This window comes from Wasmannia auropunctata, unplaced genomic scaffold (genome assembly GCF_000956235.1).
Source record: "Wasmannia auropunctata unplaced genomic scaffold, wasmannia.A_1.0 LD336046.1, whole genome shotgun sequence".
In the NCBI taxonomy this organism is placed as follows: domain Eukaryota; kingdom Metazoa; phylum Arthropoda; class Insecta; order Hymenoptera; family Formicidae; genus Wasmannia; species Wasmannia auropunctata.
This window is the reverse complement of record NW_012026844.1, coordinates 930,370-945,442: the sequence shown is the minus strand read 5'-3', so window position 1 is coordinate 945,442 and position 15,073 is coordinate 930,370. Positions and strand designations below refer to the sequence as shown.

At 38.1% G+C, this 15,073-nt stretch overlaps 3 protein-coding genes across 4 annotated transcripts; 2 read left to right on the top strand and 1 right to left on the bottom strand.

The window, feature by feature from the left end:
* Positions 1-1,100: 1,100 nt before the first annotated feature.
* Positions 1,101-8,843, top strand: LOC105451742 (slit homolog 1 protein). The gene is made up of 9 exons (XM_011692388.1): positions 1,101-2,249; positions 2,432-3,138; positions 4,037-4,361; positions 4,595-4,861; positions 5,270-5,423; positions 5,620-5,832; positions 6,147-6,861; positions 7,104-7,483; positions 8,023-8,843. Exons 1-9 carry the CDS (start codon positions 1,137-1,139, stop codon positions 8,535-8,537), a joined length of 4,389 nt encoding a protein of 1,462 aa, XP_011690690.1. The 5' UTR covers positions 1,101-1,136; the 3' UTR covers positions 8,538-8,843.
* An 18-nt stretch (positions 8,844-8,861) lies between these two features.
* LOC105451741 (26S proteasome non-ATPase regulatory subunit 7) lies at positions 8,862-10,905 on the bottom strand. Its single transcript, XM_011692387.1, has 5 exons — positions 10,657-10,905; positions 10,408-10,500; positions 10,144-10,322; positions 9,865-10,068; positions 8,862-9,785 (listed from the first exon to the last, which is right to left on the bottom strand). Exons 1-5 carry the CDS (start codon positions 10,853-10,855, stop codon positions 9,474-9,476), a joined length of 987 nt encoding a protein of 328 aa, XP_011690689.1. The 5' UTR covers positions 10,856-10,905; the 3' UTR covers positions 8,862-9,473.
* Positions 10,906-11,194: 289 nt separating this feature from the next.
* LOC105451740 (inosine triphosphate pyrophosphatase) lies at positions 11,195-12,757 on the top strand. 2 transcript variants are annotated; one of them, XM_011692385.1, is made up of 2 exons: positions 11,195-11,339; positions 12,103-12,757. In XM_011692385.1, exon 2 carries the CDS (start codon positions 12,104-12,106, stop codon positions 12,668-12,670), a length of 567 nt encoding a protein of 188 aa, XP_011690687.1. In that variant the 5' UTR covers positions 11,195-11,339; position 12,103; the 3' UTR covers positions 12,671-12,757. The 2 variants fall into 2 exon arrangements, with proteins under 2 accessions (XP_011690687.1, XP_011690686.1); XM_011692384.1 differs by having other exon boundaries at positions 11,196-11,377.
* The last annotated feature ends 2,316 nt before the right edge of the window (positions 12,758-15,073 follow it).

Sequence of the window (15,073 nt, the reverse complement as noted above, 5' to 3'; positions counted from 1 at the left end):
AATATTTATATAATTATATACAATTGTATAATTTTATATTTATATAATTATATACAATTGTATAATTTTATATTTTTGTCATTTTGTCAGTACATAATAATGCTATCCGACAAAGGTGCTTCCAAATATAGTGCTCAAAGTACAATAAGTTTCCTACATTTTCTTTCTCTTTAAAGTGCGAATTTTTAATCCTAATCCAGCTTATCCTCCAGTTCTATTCGCCGGTCATCACTTTATACATCAGAAGCGTGCTCGCGCGACGACAATTATTACGGACAATGATTGTCCTAGCGGTCTTTAACTTCGCTTACGGTACGAGACATCAATTTTGTCGTCTGCGACCGTGACGTGTGTACACGCGTACACAGTGCGTGGCATCGCGCTCAGGATACAGAGGCGTACCGTAACGTCCAAGGGCTTTTAACGTCTTAAATCCCACCAATCGGTGGTTGTTTTGCTAACGAGATTTCTAATCTTAGCCACGCATTCTCATCGTCTTGTATTCGCGGAAACGCTACGTAACTCCTCGATATGTTGAAACGCGACACTCGTTACTGTTATCATTTCCCTAATGAGTTTTTTGGCAACAGAACTGCATTTAGTGCGTAAAATCACTTTGGAAAAAAGAAATCCCTTTCAGAATCGATTTGGAAGATTTTGTGGATCTTAATTATCAACTTGTAAAACGCATAATTTAGCTGAAGAGATAGATTCAGGTTTTTTTCTAATGCTTTTTTTTATTTCTATTGTACAAATCCGTATATTCGTTCGTTCACGCGCGAATTTCAGAAAATGCGGAATTGTTACTCGCGGTCGTAGACTACGGTCCAAATGCGCGATGGTCAGGCCGTCGGAGGGCGGTGGGCTCCTGATACTCGGCTGGCTCCTGGCACTCCGTTCCATCGGTGCCGGTGCCCAGTTAGATCCGGATTACGGATGTCCGCTTCAAGAGAGGATACTGCCATGCAGATGCTCCACGCGCGATATGGAGGTTCAGATATGGCAAGTTCAGATATGGCCAGAGATATGTAATCACGAAAATTACACGAATAATCTCGAACGTCGTAAATTCGCACAGGTGTAGCCACAGCGAGTTACCAAAGGTACTGGAAGGTCTGCAGGCGGTGAGCCATTATATGGACCGGCCGGTAGACGAGCTGATTCTGGAGAACAACAATCTGCCCAGTTTACCCGGCAAAGTGTTCGCATCTTTACGAGTTCTGCGCTTGATGCTGCGAAACAATCGTCTCGAAAGGGTATCCTCCGGCTGGCTGGAAGGTTTACACGACTCCTTGCTGGAACTGTTCATCGTTGAGCCCGATCTGAGGTCCCTGCCCGTGGACAGTCTGGAGAACCTGCAGGGTATCGAGGCGATGACGCTGCAGAGTCGCGTGATGAAGCGACTGCCGACGTTCTCCGGTCTGCCGAAGCTGAGGTATCTTCAGATCAACTCTCCGGCCTTGCTAGAACTCGTCCCGAGGAATTTCCGAGACATTCCCAACTTGGAACAGCTGCACGTGCTGGGTAGTCCGAGGCTGGCCAGATTGGAGGCCGGGCTTCTTCGAGATCTGCCTCGACTGGAACTGATCAACATCACCGATTCCGGTATCCACTGGATTCATCCGCGAGCCATGATCAATCTACCGGAGCTCAAGGAGATCTCGTTGGTTGGAAACGCCATAATCGACGCCGGTATGGTCGGCCGCGCGTGCATGGATCTTCCGTCGCTGTCGGTGATACGTCTCGATCGAAATCGCATCAATCGCCTGGGCGAAGGCTCCTTCGTCGATCTCTCCGTTTTGTCGCGCCTCTATCTGTCGCGCAATCACATCACCGAGATATTCGCCGGCGCTTTCCAGCGGGTACCAGCCCTCAAGTCCGTGGACCTGAATCACAATCTGATTCATCGCATTCATCCGGAATTCTTTTCGCAGCGGGTAGGAAACGCGTTGGAAGAGATGTGGCTGATCAACAATGACCTTAGCCACGTGGCGGAGATACGATCGGTGCTTGAGGCTCTGCCAAGGCTGAAGTTCCTGGACGCCAGTCACAATCAGTTAGAGGAAATACCCTTCGGTGCTCTAAGAGGCCATCCCACTTTGGAGAGACTCCATCTGAATCACAACAGGCTCGCATTTTTGCAGAGAGAAACGTTCACGGCGATGCCGGCGCTCAGGGAACTTAGACTGAAGAATAATTCCCTGTCAAATTTGCTGGAAGTTCCCTTCTGGAATTTGCCAGCGTTAAAGGTAAAGCATATATGTTTTCTCAAATTTTAATTTCTCAGATATTAATTACAGATATTAAATAATTATATTTATTATTCTACAGTAATTTATTAATTTCGAATTTAACTTCGGTCTTAAAAATCAAATTGCTGGTATTTTATACTATTTCTATGTAACAGTTGCGATCAACACGATGATTTCAGGGCCTGGATCTTTCAGAAAATTATTTCCGTCACATAGAACCACGTTTGTTCACTAATCTGCCAAATCTCAGACGGCTGGATCTTAGCGGTAACGCCATAGGACTCATCGAACCGGAGTCTTTTCTGGGCACACCGGCGCTGGAGCACATCAATGTCTCCGGGAATGCCTTGTCTGTTCTTCATCCTTTAACCTTCCGACACCTGGCGAACTTATACGAGCTCGACATCGGTTTGAATCGTATGCTGGAAGTGGTCCCTGGTCTGCCGAAGGACATCGAACACCTTCACATGTCCAAGAACCGTATCGTCGCCCTGCCAACCGTGTCCTCTCAGGATCTAGCTCTACCTGCCCTACGATCGTTGGATTTAAGCTCAAATGGGATTGAGAGAATTTTACCTGGCACCCTGGTTGACTTGCCGAATTTGAAAAAATTGAATCTAGGTTACAACACCCTGAGACTTCTAGACGACGGCGTTTTCGACGGACTCGCGGGATTGGAACAACTGGATTTGAGGTGCAACCGACTGGTCACGTTGCACGGACGAAGCTTCCGACCGCTAAAGTCGTTGATGGACATAAATCTTCGGGGTAATCGAGTGGAGGTTCTGCGACCGGATATTTTTCAAGAGAACACGAGACTGCAAAGAATTGACTTGAGCAGAAATAATCTCGCACAAATTCCTCACGCCACCTTTGCCAATACCAGGTAAGAAATTCAACAATTTTTAATAATAGTACGATCTTTGTAAATAAAATAATATACGATAATATACGATAATAAATAATATACGAAATAACATACGATAAAATATATTTACTGCTTATTTCTCAATGTGGTGCCTACATCATACGATATTTTCTTCTTGTTTTCATGTATAATATGTACATGTAAAGTTAAATTATATGCATAGAAAGTATCTAAATTTACCATGTTTATTTTAATAATCAAAATTTAATATATCACGTTTATAATAATACAAGTAAATTTCTTCTCCTTTATATGTTATCTTGCGGTCTCGCATTATAGTGGAAAAGTAGTTTCACTCGTGGTTACTTGGTTGCATCACTCTTAACTTGGTACCTAGAAAGTTTTTCGTGCACACGCTAATATCTCTTTCTCGTCGTTGTGTAGCATCGGCCTGGCGTGTCGACTAATTTGACAGTAATTTGGCTCGATTCTATACGCGAGTTTATTTAATCTCATCCATCGAATTTAACTTGATCACACTCAAAGTACTCCGAAAGGTATGCTTTAATGCAAAAAGAGATATGTTTAGATTTAATTTAAATTTACATAAATTTGAAATGCAAATGAGGCATTTTCTAATGATGATTAATGACATCATAATTTTCTCTCAGATTTAAAAGATCCATTAATATCCAAGTCATGTAAGTCATAAATTTACGATTTAATTTAAATTGATATTTATAATAAATTATTCAAACGTATTTTTATTTAAACGCTATAAGTAATGCCGTAAAAGAAATTTGAAGAATGTTCCGATCTTTCGTACATCTTCGAACGTCGTTGCGTACTTTTTCTTCGAGAAAAGATTTGTTTAAGCATCCCACATTCAAAACGGTAACGTCAATGTCAATTACAGAGACCTTCGTGAACTGTACGCGTCGCACAATACTTTGACCGAGTTACCCGGATCGCTGCATGGCTTAACGGCTCTACGGGTCCTCGACTTGAGCTTCAACAAGCTGAACATCCTATCTCCGGAAACACTAAGCAGCCTGTCGTCCTTGTTGGAATTGAAACTGGTCAGAAATCATATACGGGAGCTGCGGGAGGGCGCGTTCGACGGACTACCGCGACTGTCCTTGATCGATCTCGAAAACAATGATCTCAGGGTGATCGAGAGAAACGCGATCAGAGCGTTACCGGAGTTGCAGGCCGTCCGACTCGGCAGGAATCGATTACAGGTATCAACTTACGGTCATCCACGATTGTAGACTAATATTTCGTATTAGATTAATATTTTTAAACAGAGCATCTTTGTTGTACATTTTGTTCGGATAAGCGAAGAGTTTCAAAATCTGTGTTATCGCAAAAAATGTTTAGAATATATCGAAAACTTATATCACATATTACAAACTTATAAATGTATTAAGCTAAAAAAGTGTGAATCTAATGTAATGTACGTGATTTTTTTTAGTCCATTCCCAGCGGTGCTTTCACCGAATTACCGCTGCTGCAGAGCGCGGAACTGCAGGAGAATCGGATTCAGGAAATCGCTAATAATGCCTTCATTAACGTGCCACACTTACTTTTCCTTAATCTAAGTCATAATCATCTGCCGGACTTGGCGTACGTCGGACTGGAGAGCCTTCACTCGTTAGAGGTTCTTGATCTCAGTTACAATCGATTATCTAGAGTTTCCAGCGACAGTCTAGCGGCTATGGAATGGCTAGTGGAATTAAAGGTATTCATAGTGAAAATTTCAAGATTTTATATAGAGATAGATTTTAAAAGATATAGAATATATATATATATATATATGTTACCTCGCGCTTTAGTGTACATTTCATATTATTTAAATATTTTTTTCTGTCGTGATCAGAAATTCAAAACAACATGCAGCACAATTTGTGAAAGGTTTATTCGAATTAACTTGCTAAATGTCACGTATATAAAACAACGAGAGTGCGAGAGCCTTTGCGCTAATAGAGAAGAATACTTTCTCGTCGAGAGTGAAACTCTCCTGCGTGAACCGTGGTGCGAGACGGACCGTTCTGCTGGCGGAGCAATTATTCGTACACCTGCATCGTTAATTAGGGAGATAGCTGAACCGCTTTACATAGCCGCTTTATAGCCGTTTTCCTTTCTGCAGATGGACAACAATCGGATTTGCGCCGTGCATGGTTCGCCTTTCGATGATATGCCCAGATTGCGAGTATTGAGCCTGCGAAGCAATCGGATGACCGCGGTCTCCGAAAACGCTTTTAAAAGGCTGCGATCGAACATCGCCGTCTTGGATATCGACGGTAATTTAGAGTATTGATTAAATTAACGAAAATTATATAGAAAGTCGTATTTAAATCACTTACTTGGCATTAGAATAAAATATTAATTGACGTCAATTTTTATTAATAAAAGTGTCCCTTGATACACTTAATATTGATAATTTGTCGATATACTTTTTTATATATTTATATTATTTCCCTCTTATTTCCGAGAAAGGAAATCCACTATCCTGCTCTTGCGGCATGCTTTGGCTGCGAGGATGGCTACAGCAGGCTTCCGAGGAGGGTCCTAGATGCGCTGACGGATCTCTTTTCAAAGAGCTTAGATTATCGCGACAGGATTGCCAGCGTGAGAGACACGTGGAGCCGATTTATCCAGGATGCGAGGCCGAAATGGTTAACGTTGCGACGCCCTCGGTTTCTTCATCCGGTAAATCGACGAATAATCTGAATAAAATAAATTTATTAGCAACACAGAAAAATTAAGACATTAACTATTTTTATCACTGGCAAATTATTATATTGTTTTATCCGACGATTTCAATTACTTTAAACGTGACTAATAAATTAATTCTGGTTATTAAGTAATTATGTATTTTAAAGAAGGATCTCTTTTCAAAAGTACATGATGTACTCGAATTAATATATATTTAGAATTTATCCAAAGAAATAGTTCCATCGAACAAGTAAATTATATTATAGCTTATTAAATTACATTAAATTTGTCAGCATTTGGGATTACAGAGACAGTACCATTGTGGATGAATCTAAAGGATTTCTCGACGCAAAAGCCCTCCGTTTCCCAGGACTCTGATTACTTGTACCAGTACGTAGATTATCAGGACAACGGAAGCGACACAAGCACGTTGCCGCCCAGCGTGTCTACCATCGGCGCACCTACCCAGACCGTGAAGATCATTCACCCGCCGTCGCAGAAGCATCAAGGACAGAAGAACGCCACGTTACCAATAAAGAAGAATCCTACGGTGCCGCCGTCATCCGGCGTTACCTTCTTCGGCATTCCCGTGAACTTTCTGTGGGGTAATTCGGCCAGAAAGACGGACAGAAAGGAATCCTCATCGACGTCGTTGCCGTCGGACAGACCTGGCCGAGGACGTTACAGATCATTTCCGCCCACGCAACCGGAAATTCACAGGGGTGGCTTCGTGCCCCTGCCGCGCGCCCAAGGCGGATTTGTGCCGAGCGCTGATCCTAGATTGACGTACGAGAAACAGGCGAACACTTCAAGATCGTCGAATGTAAGCAGTACATCGGTACAGCACGAACGTCCTCGAAAAAGCGGAAACAGCACCGTGAACAAATTGGAGAAAACTGTCCCCAAGACCGGGAAACCGCGGACGAGCCTCCAAGAGAGGGAGGAATTACCCACTGCATCGACAATCGTTCGATCGACTGGTTTTGAGTCTCGCAAGATTTTGACCAACGTCAGTAGAAACAGGTGAACTAAATAATTATTCCTTCTTTTTCGACGCAACCTTCTGAATTTAACATACAGTCTAAGATAACACATTCTCCAGATTTTTTATTTAATTCTTAAAATAGTGTACAGATTAAAAAATATATAAATATATACCTTGATATTTTAATTTTAAAAAATTGAGTTTTAAATTGCTTTAAATTTAAAAAGCGCTGTTACCAATATTTACTTTCAGATAATTATTTTTGAACTTTTTCGTTTAGCCTTAATGCATCAAACACAGTAAAAAATAGCGCGTCGATAATCGTGGAGGAAGATTCATCGCAAGAAGCTCACGAAACGTCGGTGTCCACCGAGATTTACGACGGCGAAAGTTTAGAGGTAAATACGGAAGATACTAAATTCATAGAGAAGCCGCAGATGGAAGTCGCCAACAGGATAGTTTGGACCACACCGAAAACGATAACGGTAGCGGAAACGAAAAAAGGTACGATTAGCAAGGAAACTGTAACTGCAGCGGTTGAGGTAGCACCGTCGAGAGAAAGCGGATCCAAAGATTCCAAAGACTGGAGTTTAGAAGTATCCGAATACGAAAAAGATTCAACCCTTTTAAGCAGCGCAGTTGACTCTCACGAGAAACCTGGTAAGTTTATATCTATATAAATAAAATTAATAAAATTTGATTTTAAAATATTTGACATGCGCACATGTTATCTTTATGAGATCTTTCACTCTCAGATATATATATATATAAGTACCTGCTAAAATAAAATATGTTTTTGATTAACCGATGAGAGTCGATTTGATTAATTTGCGCTGTTAAAGTTTAAATTGACAAGAAAGTTAAATTTGTTGTGTCACACTGCAAATACAAGCGTATAAATCTGTAGTCACTTTTTACGCATTTATATACGCGTGCTATATTTTTACATATTTTATCTGTGTCTTACACAGTTAAATGCATATTTTTTACACGCTTACACATATTATTGTAAAATTAAGCGTGTAAAAAATATGCATTTAACTGTGTAAAGCACAGATAAAATGTGTAAAAATATAGCACGCGTATAAATGCATAAAGAGTGACTACATCAGTACACACACTTGAATTTGCAGTACATATATTATATATAGTTTATATAGACCATAGAACAGATAACAAAAATATTTTATTTATTGCAGACGATTTGGATATTGTAATTGAAACGGATGCGGAACCGATTCCGCATTTCTCAGCGCCCGCGACGTCTTCCACATCGAATCCGCCCAGAGAAACCACGACTGTGACTTCTCGAGGGACGGAGGCGTCCGCTTTGTCCGCGCTTCTGGTCCCGGGGGGACAAATACCTTCTTCAGGAATAAATTTACGTCCGCTAGGTAGATCCACGATAACCAAGGTCGCCTCGCCGTACGTCAGCTACAATTCCGAGCAATCCCGGGAGAAAGATCGCCAGAAGTCGATCGTTGGCGCTACTCAGAGAAGCGAGATCGTCGACGAGACGACGACCGAAAGCCAGAGCGAGGCGTTCGTCATCGACGATGAGGCCAAAGTGATGGACGACAGTCCTTTCAACTGGTACTTCCAGCACTATAATGATTCAAATCTGGAACCTTACGTGGGCATAGCTTACAGCAGTGCCACGAAGATCAACGCCTGGCAATGGTTTCTTATGCTTATTTTCAGCATTCTGATATAAAAAGATTTAGAAGTCTAAATTCTTTTTAAACAAACAGATTAATCGAATCATGAGATAAAATTATTGTAATATTTGTTAATAAATGATGTGGTACGTAGATGCTTTAAATCGATCATGTACATTGTACAATCATAATCATGTATACAATGGATAAAATTTTATGTATACATATATTCCGTCCGAAACATGTACAAAAATTGTACATGTACAAAGATCACGCGTATAAATATATATCTAACTATATCTGCATTTTTGTATATTCTTTTGATAAAGCATAAATAAGTATAAATATTTCTATATTAATAATAAATTAATAAAACGGTATAAGTAAAAGATTACTTTATTATTTAAATGTAATATTTTCTCTTAATAGAATGACTTGTATTTCCTAAAAAATACATTATCCATATCTATCACACGTGTTAATTGAAACTTAAATTTTAAGCGACTCGCCTAAGGCAATTTAAAAGAGCACACATCGATTGTTTGTTACTAGTTGATTAATAAATGAAATCGAGAGAAAATAAATAATTGCTTCGTACAGAATACTATTGTTTATATTAACGGATTGTTAATTAAAACACTGCAAATATTGTAATGGTTACAATATTTTGTAAAAATGTCTTAAATCCTAAATTTTTCGATATATTTACTACTACATCATTCATTACATTCAAAATACAGAAGTGTTGAGTTAGCATTTATTTTTATCTCTCCTGCGCCTAAATGTGTATTAAAAACTCACAGAATTATACCAAAACAGTTCGGGAATCGATTTGCTGTTTCTAATACATATTTTAAACTGTCATTATTTATAAGTGGGATATAATTCTGTACAAATAGTGAACAGGCTTGACTATTACACACAGAGTCATTAATTGTCCTCAACTTTAACAGTCTCAATCTCGCAACTGAGCAGGCTCAGGGATGCTCCGATCACTGGCTTTTAGCTTTCGCCTTTTCCTCCCCTTTTTTCTCCTCTTCTTTCTTCTCTTCCTTCTTCGTATCCTTCTTTCCGTCCGTCTCTTTTTTCTCAGCGTCACGATTGGTCAGCTTATTGTTAATTAAATTGTGCAACGCCACTATGGACCTAACCAATGCCGCTAGATACACAACCAGCATCTGATCGTTTGTCTTCACGTATAACGAATCGACGAAGCTACTTTGAGTCATGTCAGGTAATAAATTAAAGATATCCTGAAGCTGATAAACAATTTGATGGTTTATAGGTAATTTTCCATTGCCAACCTGCAAGAAAGAATCTATTTGAGTAAACCTGTCGACAGTATTAGTGTAAAAATAATGTCTATTGGATATCGGCATGTACCTGAAGCAGATAATCTCTAATTTCCCGTATTTGTTCGTGAAGACCTTTCAAGCCAAGTAGCTGATTCGTGATTCTTTGACTGAGGGTGCCAACTGTAGTGTCTTTGATGTCTCGCAATAAATGCTCCACTCCTACCTCTTCTGCTTCTTCGGCTCCAATTTCGCTTGGGATGTGCTCAAAAGTTTTCGAAGTAGGAGAACCATCCTGCGAATAAAATTCTTGTTACATGCTCATATTTCTTTTCAAAACAGACGGCAGACAATATATGCGTAAACGTACGTCATGCACTTCTTCGACTGCTTGATACGCTTCGGTAGGAAGTCCAAGGTCTTTGGGTTTGGCATCGATAATCACCAAAACTGAGTTAGGGCAGTATCTCCTTATCAGTTCGTTGATGGCGACGTCATTTTGATGCAGCTTAGGCCCAGTGTGGTACCAGCCTACTACCTTCTCGCGAGCTAAGAATCAAATCACAGGATATCGCAATTATAATCCTTGCTCCAAATTAAAATTTACAGGATTTGCACAAACATAGATGCTCACCATTGACTTTCTTGAACATTCCATACATATTTTCAAGATAATCGTGGTCAAGGAACCATACACTTTTGTCCTTGTCATCCTCATCGAAGGGTACTGAAACAAGTGTTTGTATCTCTTTACACCGCACTCAGCTTCGAAGGTTAGGGAGAATGCGTTGGGCATTCATGCGCATTAATTGCGGGGTACGAATGGCTCGATTGCAAAACGTTTTTCAAGAAACGTCGTCGTAGCGTATTTTACGTTCCTAACCTGCAAAGCTGTTCGACACGTCCAAGATTCCCTTGGCCCTCCAGCAGCCCAGGAGTACACCGACCACTCGTTTTTGGTTTCCGATTTTTCCCATGCGATTAAAGTGGTCCACCACGCTTAACAGCACTAGCGGGTGGACCACAACCTTCGTCGTCGCGACTTCTTGACTCGGCATTTTTGGACAAGCCTGAAATGACATACACCACTATGCTACTGACATCGCTCCAGGCCCCAGCCGCGCCAGCCGCCGCCACTGATCGCGGATTATTCGGAGATAACAAGAATGGCGTTGCATGTGTCAAATCTCGTCCGAAGCGCCATACGCGGACGAGGGGAGGAAGCTCCAATGCCAATTGTTTCTTACGACATAAAAGTGATGCAATATTTTACATATTGAAGGTAAAATATACTTGATTGCCTTTATTATAAATAATGAAGTTGTTTTCTACCTGATTAGTGAATGAGGACGATTAAGTATCCCATTTTAAATATGTTGCGATCGATCACAGCCATTCACAGCGACCGATGCCAGAGTTCGTACACACTGGATCAACCAATCAGAAAATTTTACATTGAATTGGTCAAGCGAGTTTTGCGAATTTTCATCTGAGCGAAGTTGGTCAGCCTGATCGTAAAAACATTGGACGCATTGGCTGCTGTGGTTTTGTTGGTTAGGAGCGACTGCAAGTTTTAACGTGAAAGACGTACTTTAAATGAGAAGGTAATAGGTTTCCTTCTTGTATTAGAAGCCTAAAAATTAGTTTGTTATTTGAATGTTTGACGTTCACATTATTTTGAAAACAATTCATAATATATAATAGAAAGCATATCAAATACACAACGCGTGTCATTACTTGACAAGTTCAGTGCCAACTTGAAACGATGTAAAAACGCGCGAGATTGGAAAGAGAATAAACAATGGAGATGCAATCTACAGTAAAATTATATAATAAAATTATATAACAAATAAAAAATGAAAATTTTATTCTGATGTAATTTAACTAAATCTTTGTCTAATTTTTCCAATTTAGTAGTTAGAAGTATCCAATATAAAATATTATCTTAGTTAATTTTATAAAGAATAATTGAAATTAAGATTTGATTTATTTTCTTTACGATATAAAGCGCAATAATTATTACAATTGTTAAGGGGAAATCCGCAATGAGAATACACATACACACATATCTTTTACTATACCATTTCCTGTTTGTTTTACAATAAAACTCACTGAGTTTTGTATCGCAAAGAAATTATTATTTGAAATGTTCTATTTTTTTTTATGGAATTTGATAAAGATATAATTTTGCAGTATTATCGAAGGATAATTAATCCTAGAGTGGGCAAGAGTTTTTCCAATGATGTGTAACATTGACTAGAAATTTTATTGATTTTAAAATAATTAATATACGTCTTATTTGACGCGTTTGCGTGTCTTTTCTGTGCAGAATGTCGCTGCCCATAGTGTTTGTGACAGGCAACGCCAAGAAGCTGGAGGAATTCGTCGCTATTTTAGGACAAGACTTTCCTCGAAGGATAACGAGTAAAAAGATTGATCTGCCTGAGTATCAGGGTGAGATAGACGACATATGTCGAGAGAAATGTCGGGCCGCGGTAAACCTGGTGAAGGGCCCGGTAATTATCGAAGACACCTGTCTCTCCTACAACGCGATGAAGGGCCTTCCGGGACCTTACATTAAGTGGTTCCTCGAGAAACTGCATCCCGAGGGTCTTCACAGGATACTCCATGGATTTGAGGACAAATCGGCGGAGGCTATTTGCACGTTTGCTTACTGTCCGGGCGAAGGCTCGGAAGTCCATCTGTTTCAAGGTCGAACTCAAGGCAACATTGTGAATCCACGGGGTCCCAGGGACTTTGGCTGGGATCCTTGTTTCGAACCGCTGGGCTACGATAAAACTTACGCGGAATTGTCGAAGGTAGAAAAGAACAGGATTTCTCATCGCAGCAAGGCAATAGAAAAACTAAAAGATTATTTTATGAACGAGAGGATTTAATTTATTACATTGTGTAAATAAAATTACCATTATAAAACTTGTAAGTACTAAAAATTACTATATTACTAATAAATTATTAATATTTTAATAAAATGATTACTAATTATTGGTATACTGCAATAAAATTACTATAAATTTCTTATAATTATTACCTCTCTTTGTTATCTTCTTCAAGTATTTCCTATTTTACGACTGCCTCATACGCTCGATAAATCAAAGATCACGTTCGAAAAATTAAAGATTTGTTTACAATTTTGCATTAATTAATTATAGAAACGCATTCTCTCTCTTTACAAATATTTACGTTAATCTTCTATTAAAATCCATTCGTACCGTTTATTAATTAGTCGAGATAATTGATATTTTAATGCGACCGCGATTATTACGACTCGTCTTAATTCTGGAGAGCTGTGTTGTTTTGTCTTCACTTTATAATTTACGCTGTGACCTATAATGTTAACGTTCGATATCCGTTAAATTTATCAAAGGTGATTCCTCGCCGAAAACAACGTATGCATTTCGATGTCTTGTCACAGCGATAGCCGTCGGCTAGCATATGGAACCAATTTGCCAGCAGCCTTGAAGTTACCGTAACACTTCGCGACTGAGAATCTGATAACTTTAATTTTGTTAGATCACGCGATATGACTTAATTGACGACTTCCACCTTGCAAATCTTACGTGACGCAACAAATTGAAATATGAAACCATATATATTAATCGTCGGTGGTAGATATTGTTAATCATGTAAACCGATACCTCGTACGCAAGCACTCATAATTAGAGCTGTAAATCATGTGTAATAATAACCACCACGGAGATCAAACTTTACTTTATTAATATTAACCAAATATTAACTGAAGAATATAGTATTTATTTCACTCTTTAAAGTTTGATTCGTGAAATATGCTATTCGTCGTTATTATATACTTTATTTACTAATAACACGATTACATGCATTATATATCAGTGACATTGGATTAAATGCTATTTAAAATATAATCAGAGAAATGAGTAAATAAGTACGCATAGATAGATGGATTAAAAATTAATATAACAATAATTTATTTATAAGTATAAAGCATCGATCAATTTTCTTATGAGATATGTGCTCTCGATTGTTAGCATTACAAATAACATTGTCATATATAACGATTAAGATTTTTTAAAAATTGCTGTTTATTTATAAAGATAATTACAATTTGTTTTATTGAAGAAATTAAATTAATTACTATGCCTGGAGTTTAAAATATATGCAAATGGAATTTAAGTTCATTATATTATTGAACATTTAAGAATGACACCTTCGATCCAGAATAAAATAAAACAGAAATATAATTCTATACACATTGAATGCATACAACGTTAATACACAAGTATAGTATTACACATGGATATTTATAATGTGCCACTTAAAAACTTTACTTAATGAAGAGGAACTAATAGTATATTAAATAAAAGTATAAAATAGTATAAAATAGTATAAATAGTATAAAAAGAAAAGAAAAAAATATTAGATCATCTTATATAATATTACCTTTAATATAATGCTCGCAATGAAATAAAAATAATCATTCAATATACATATGTAATTATCTAGAAACAGACGATTGTTTATATTAAGTGAAATTGTAGATAAAAATAATTAACAACACAAAATGTCTGAAATATTTATTGAATGTCTTTTTAATGACAGATTTTTTGACCAATTTAAAGTTAATTTTTCTTTAGAAAATATCAAAATATTAATAATCTTCAAATTACAAGGAATTATATTATAAGGTGAAAAGAGCATATTTCACGAATCAAACTTTAAAAAGTGAAATAAATACTATATTCTTCAGTTAATATTCAGTTAATATTAATAAAGTAAAGTTTGCTTCAAGACAATTTAATTCGAGGCGTAGTACAAAGATGCAAAAAACCGGAAAATTGCAATCAGTGATCTTTCTCAATATTTTTGTTCAGGAAAAATTGAGTCCAAAGAATTGATCAAATAATTTAATTTATCAATAAAAAATATCTGGTCAAAGACAATCAGTATAACTCAGTGCTATCTAAGATTTGTAATTTTGGACATTAACGTGACGTGTGTGCATTTACGCCTATTGCCTTTCTTTTTTCTATACCTTCATTAAGAAAAAGAAAGGCAATAGGCATGAACATCGGTACACGTCAGCCAATATTCATAATTGCAAATCTTGGATAGCACTGGTATACTGTTTAACAGAGCGACGACAGATGAATAAAAGGGGAAGTGGGGAAACCGGAAGGAGAACAGGGAAAACCGATTTATCAAAAATTTTCTGATTTAATTACTTGGCGCTGCAAAGCCACGGTGACTATTTGTACTGTTCTATCATCTCGAAGACGTAACTAACAATGAGAGCTTTTTATTTTGAG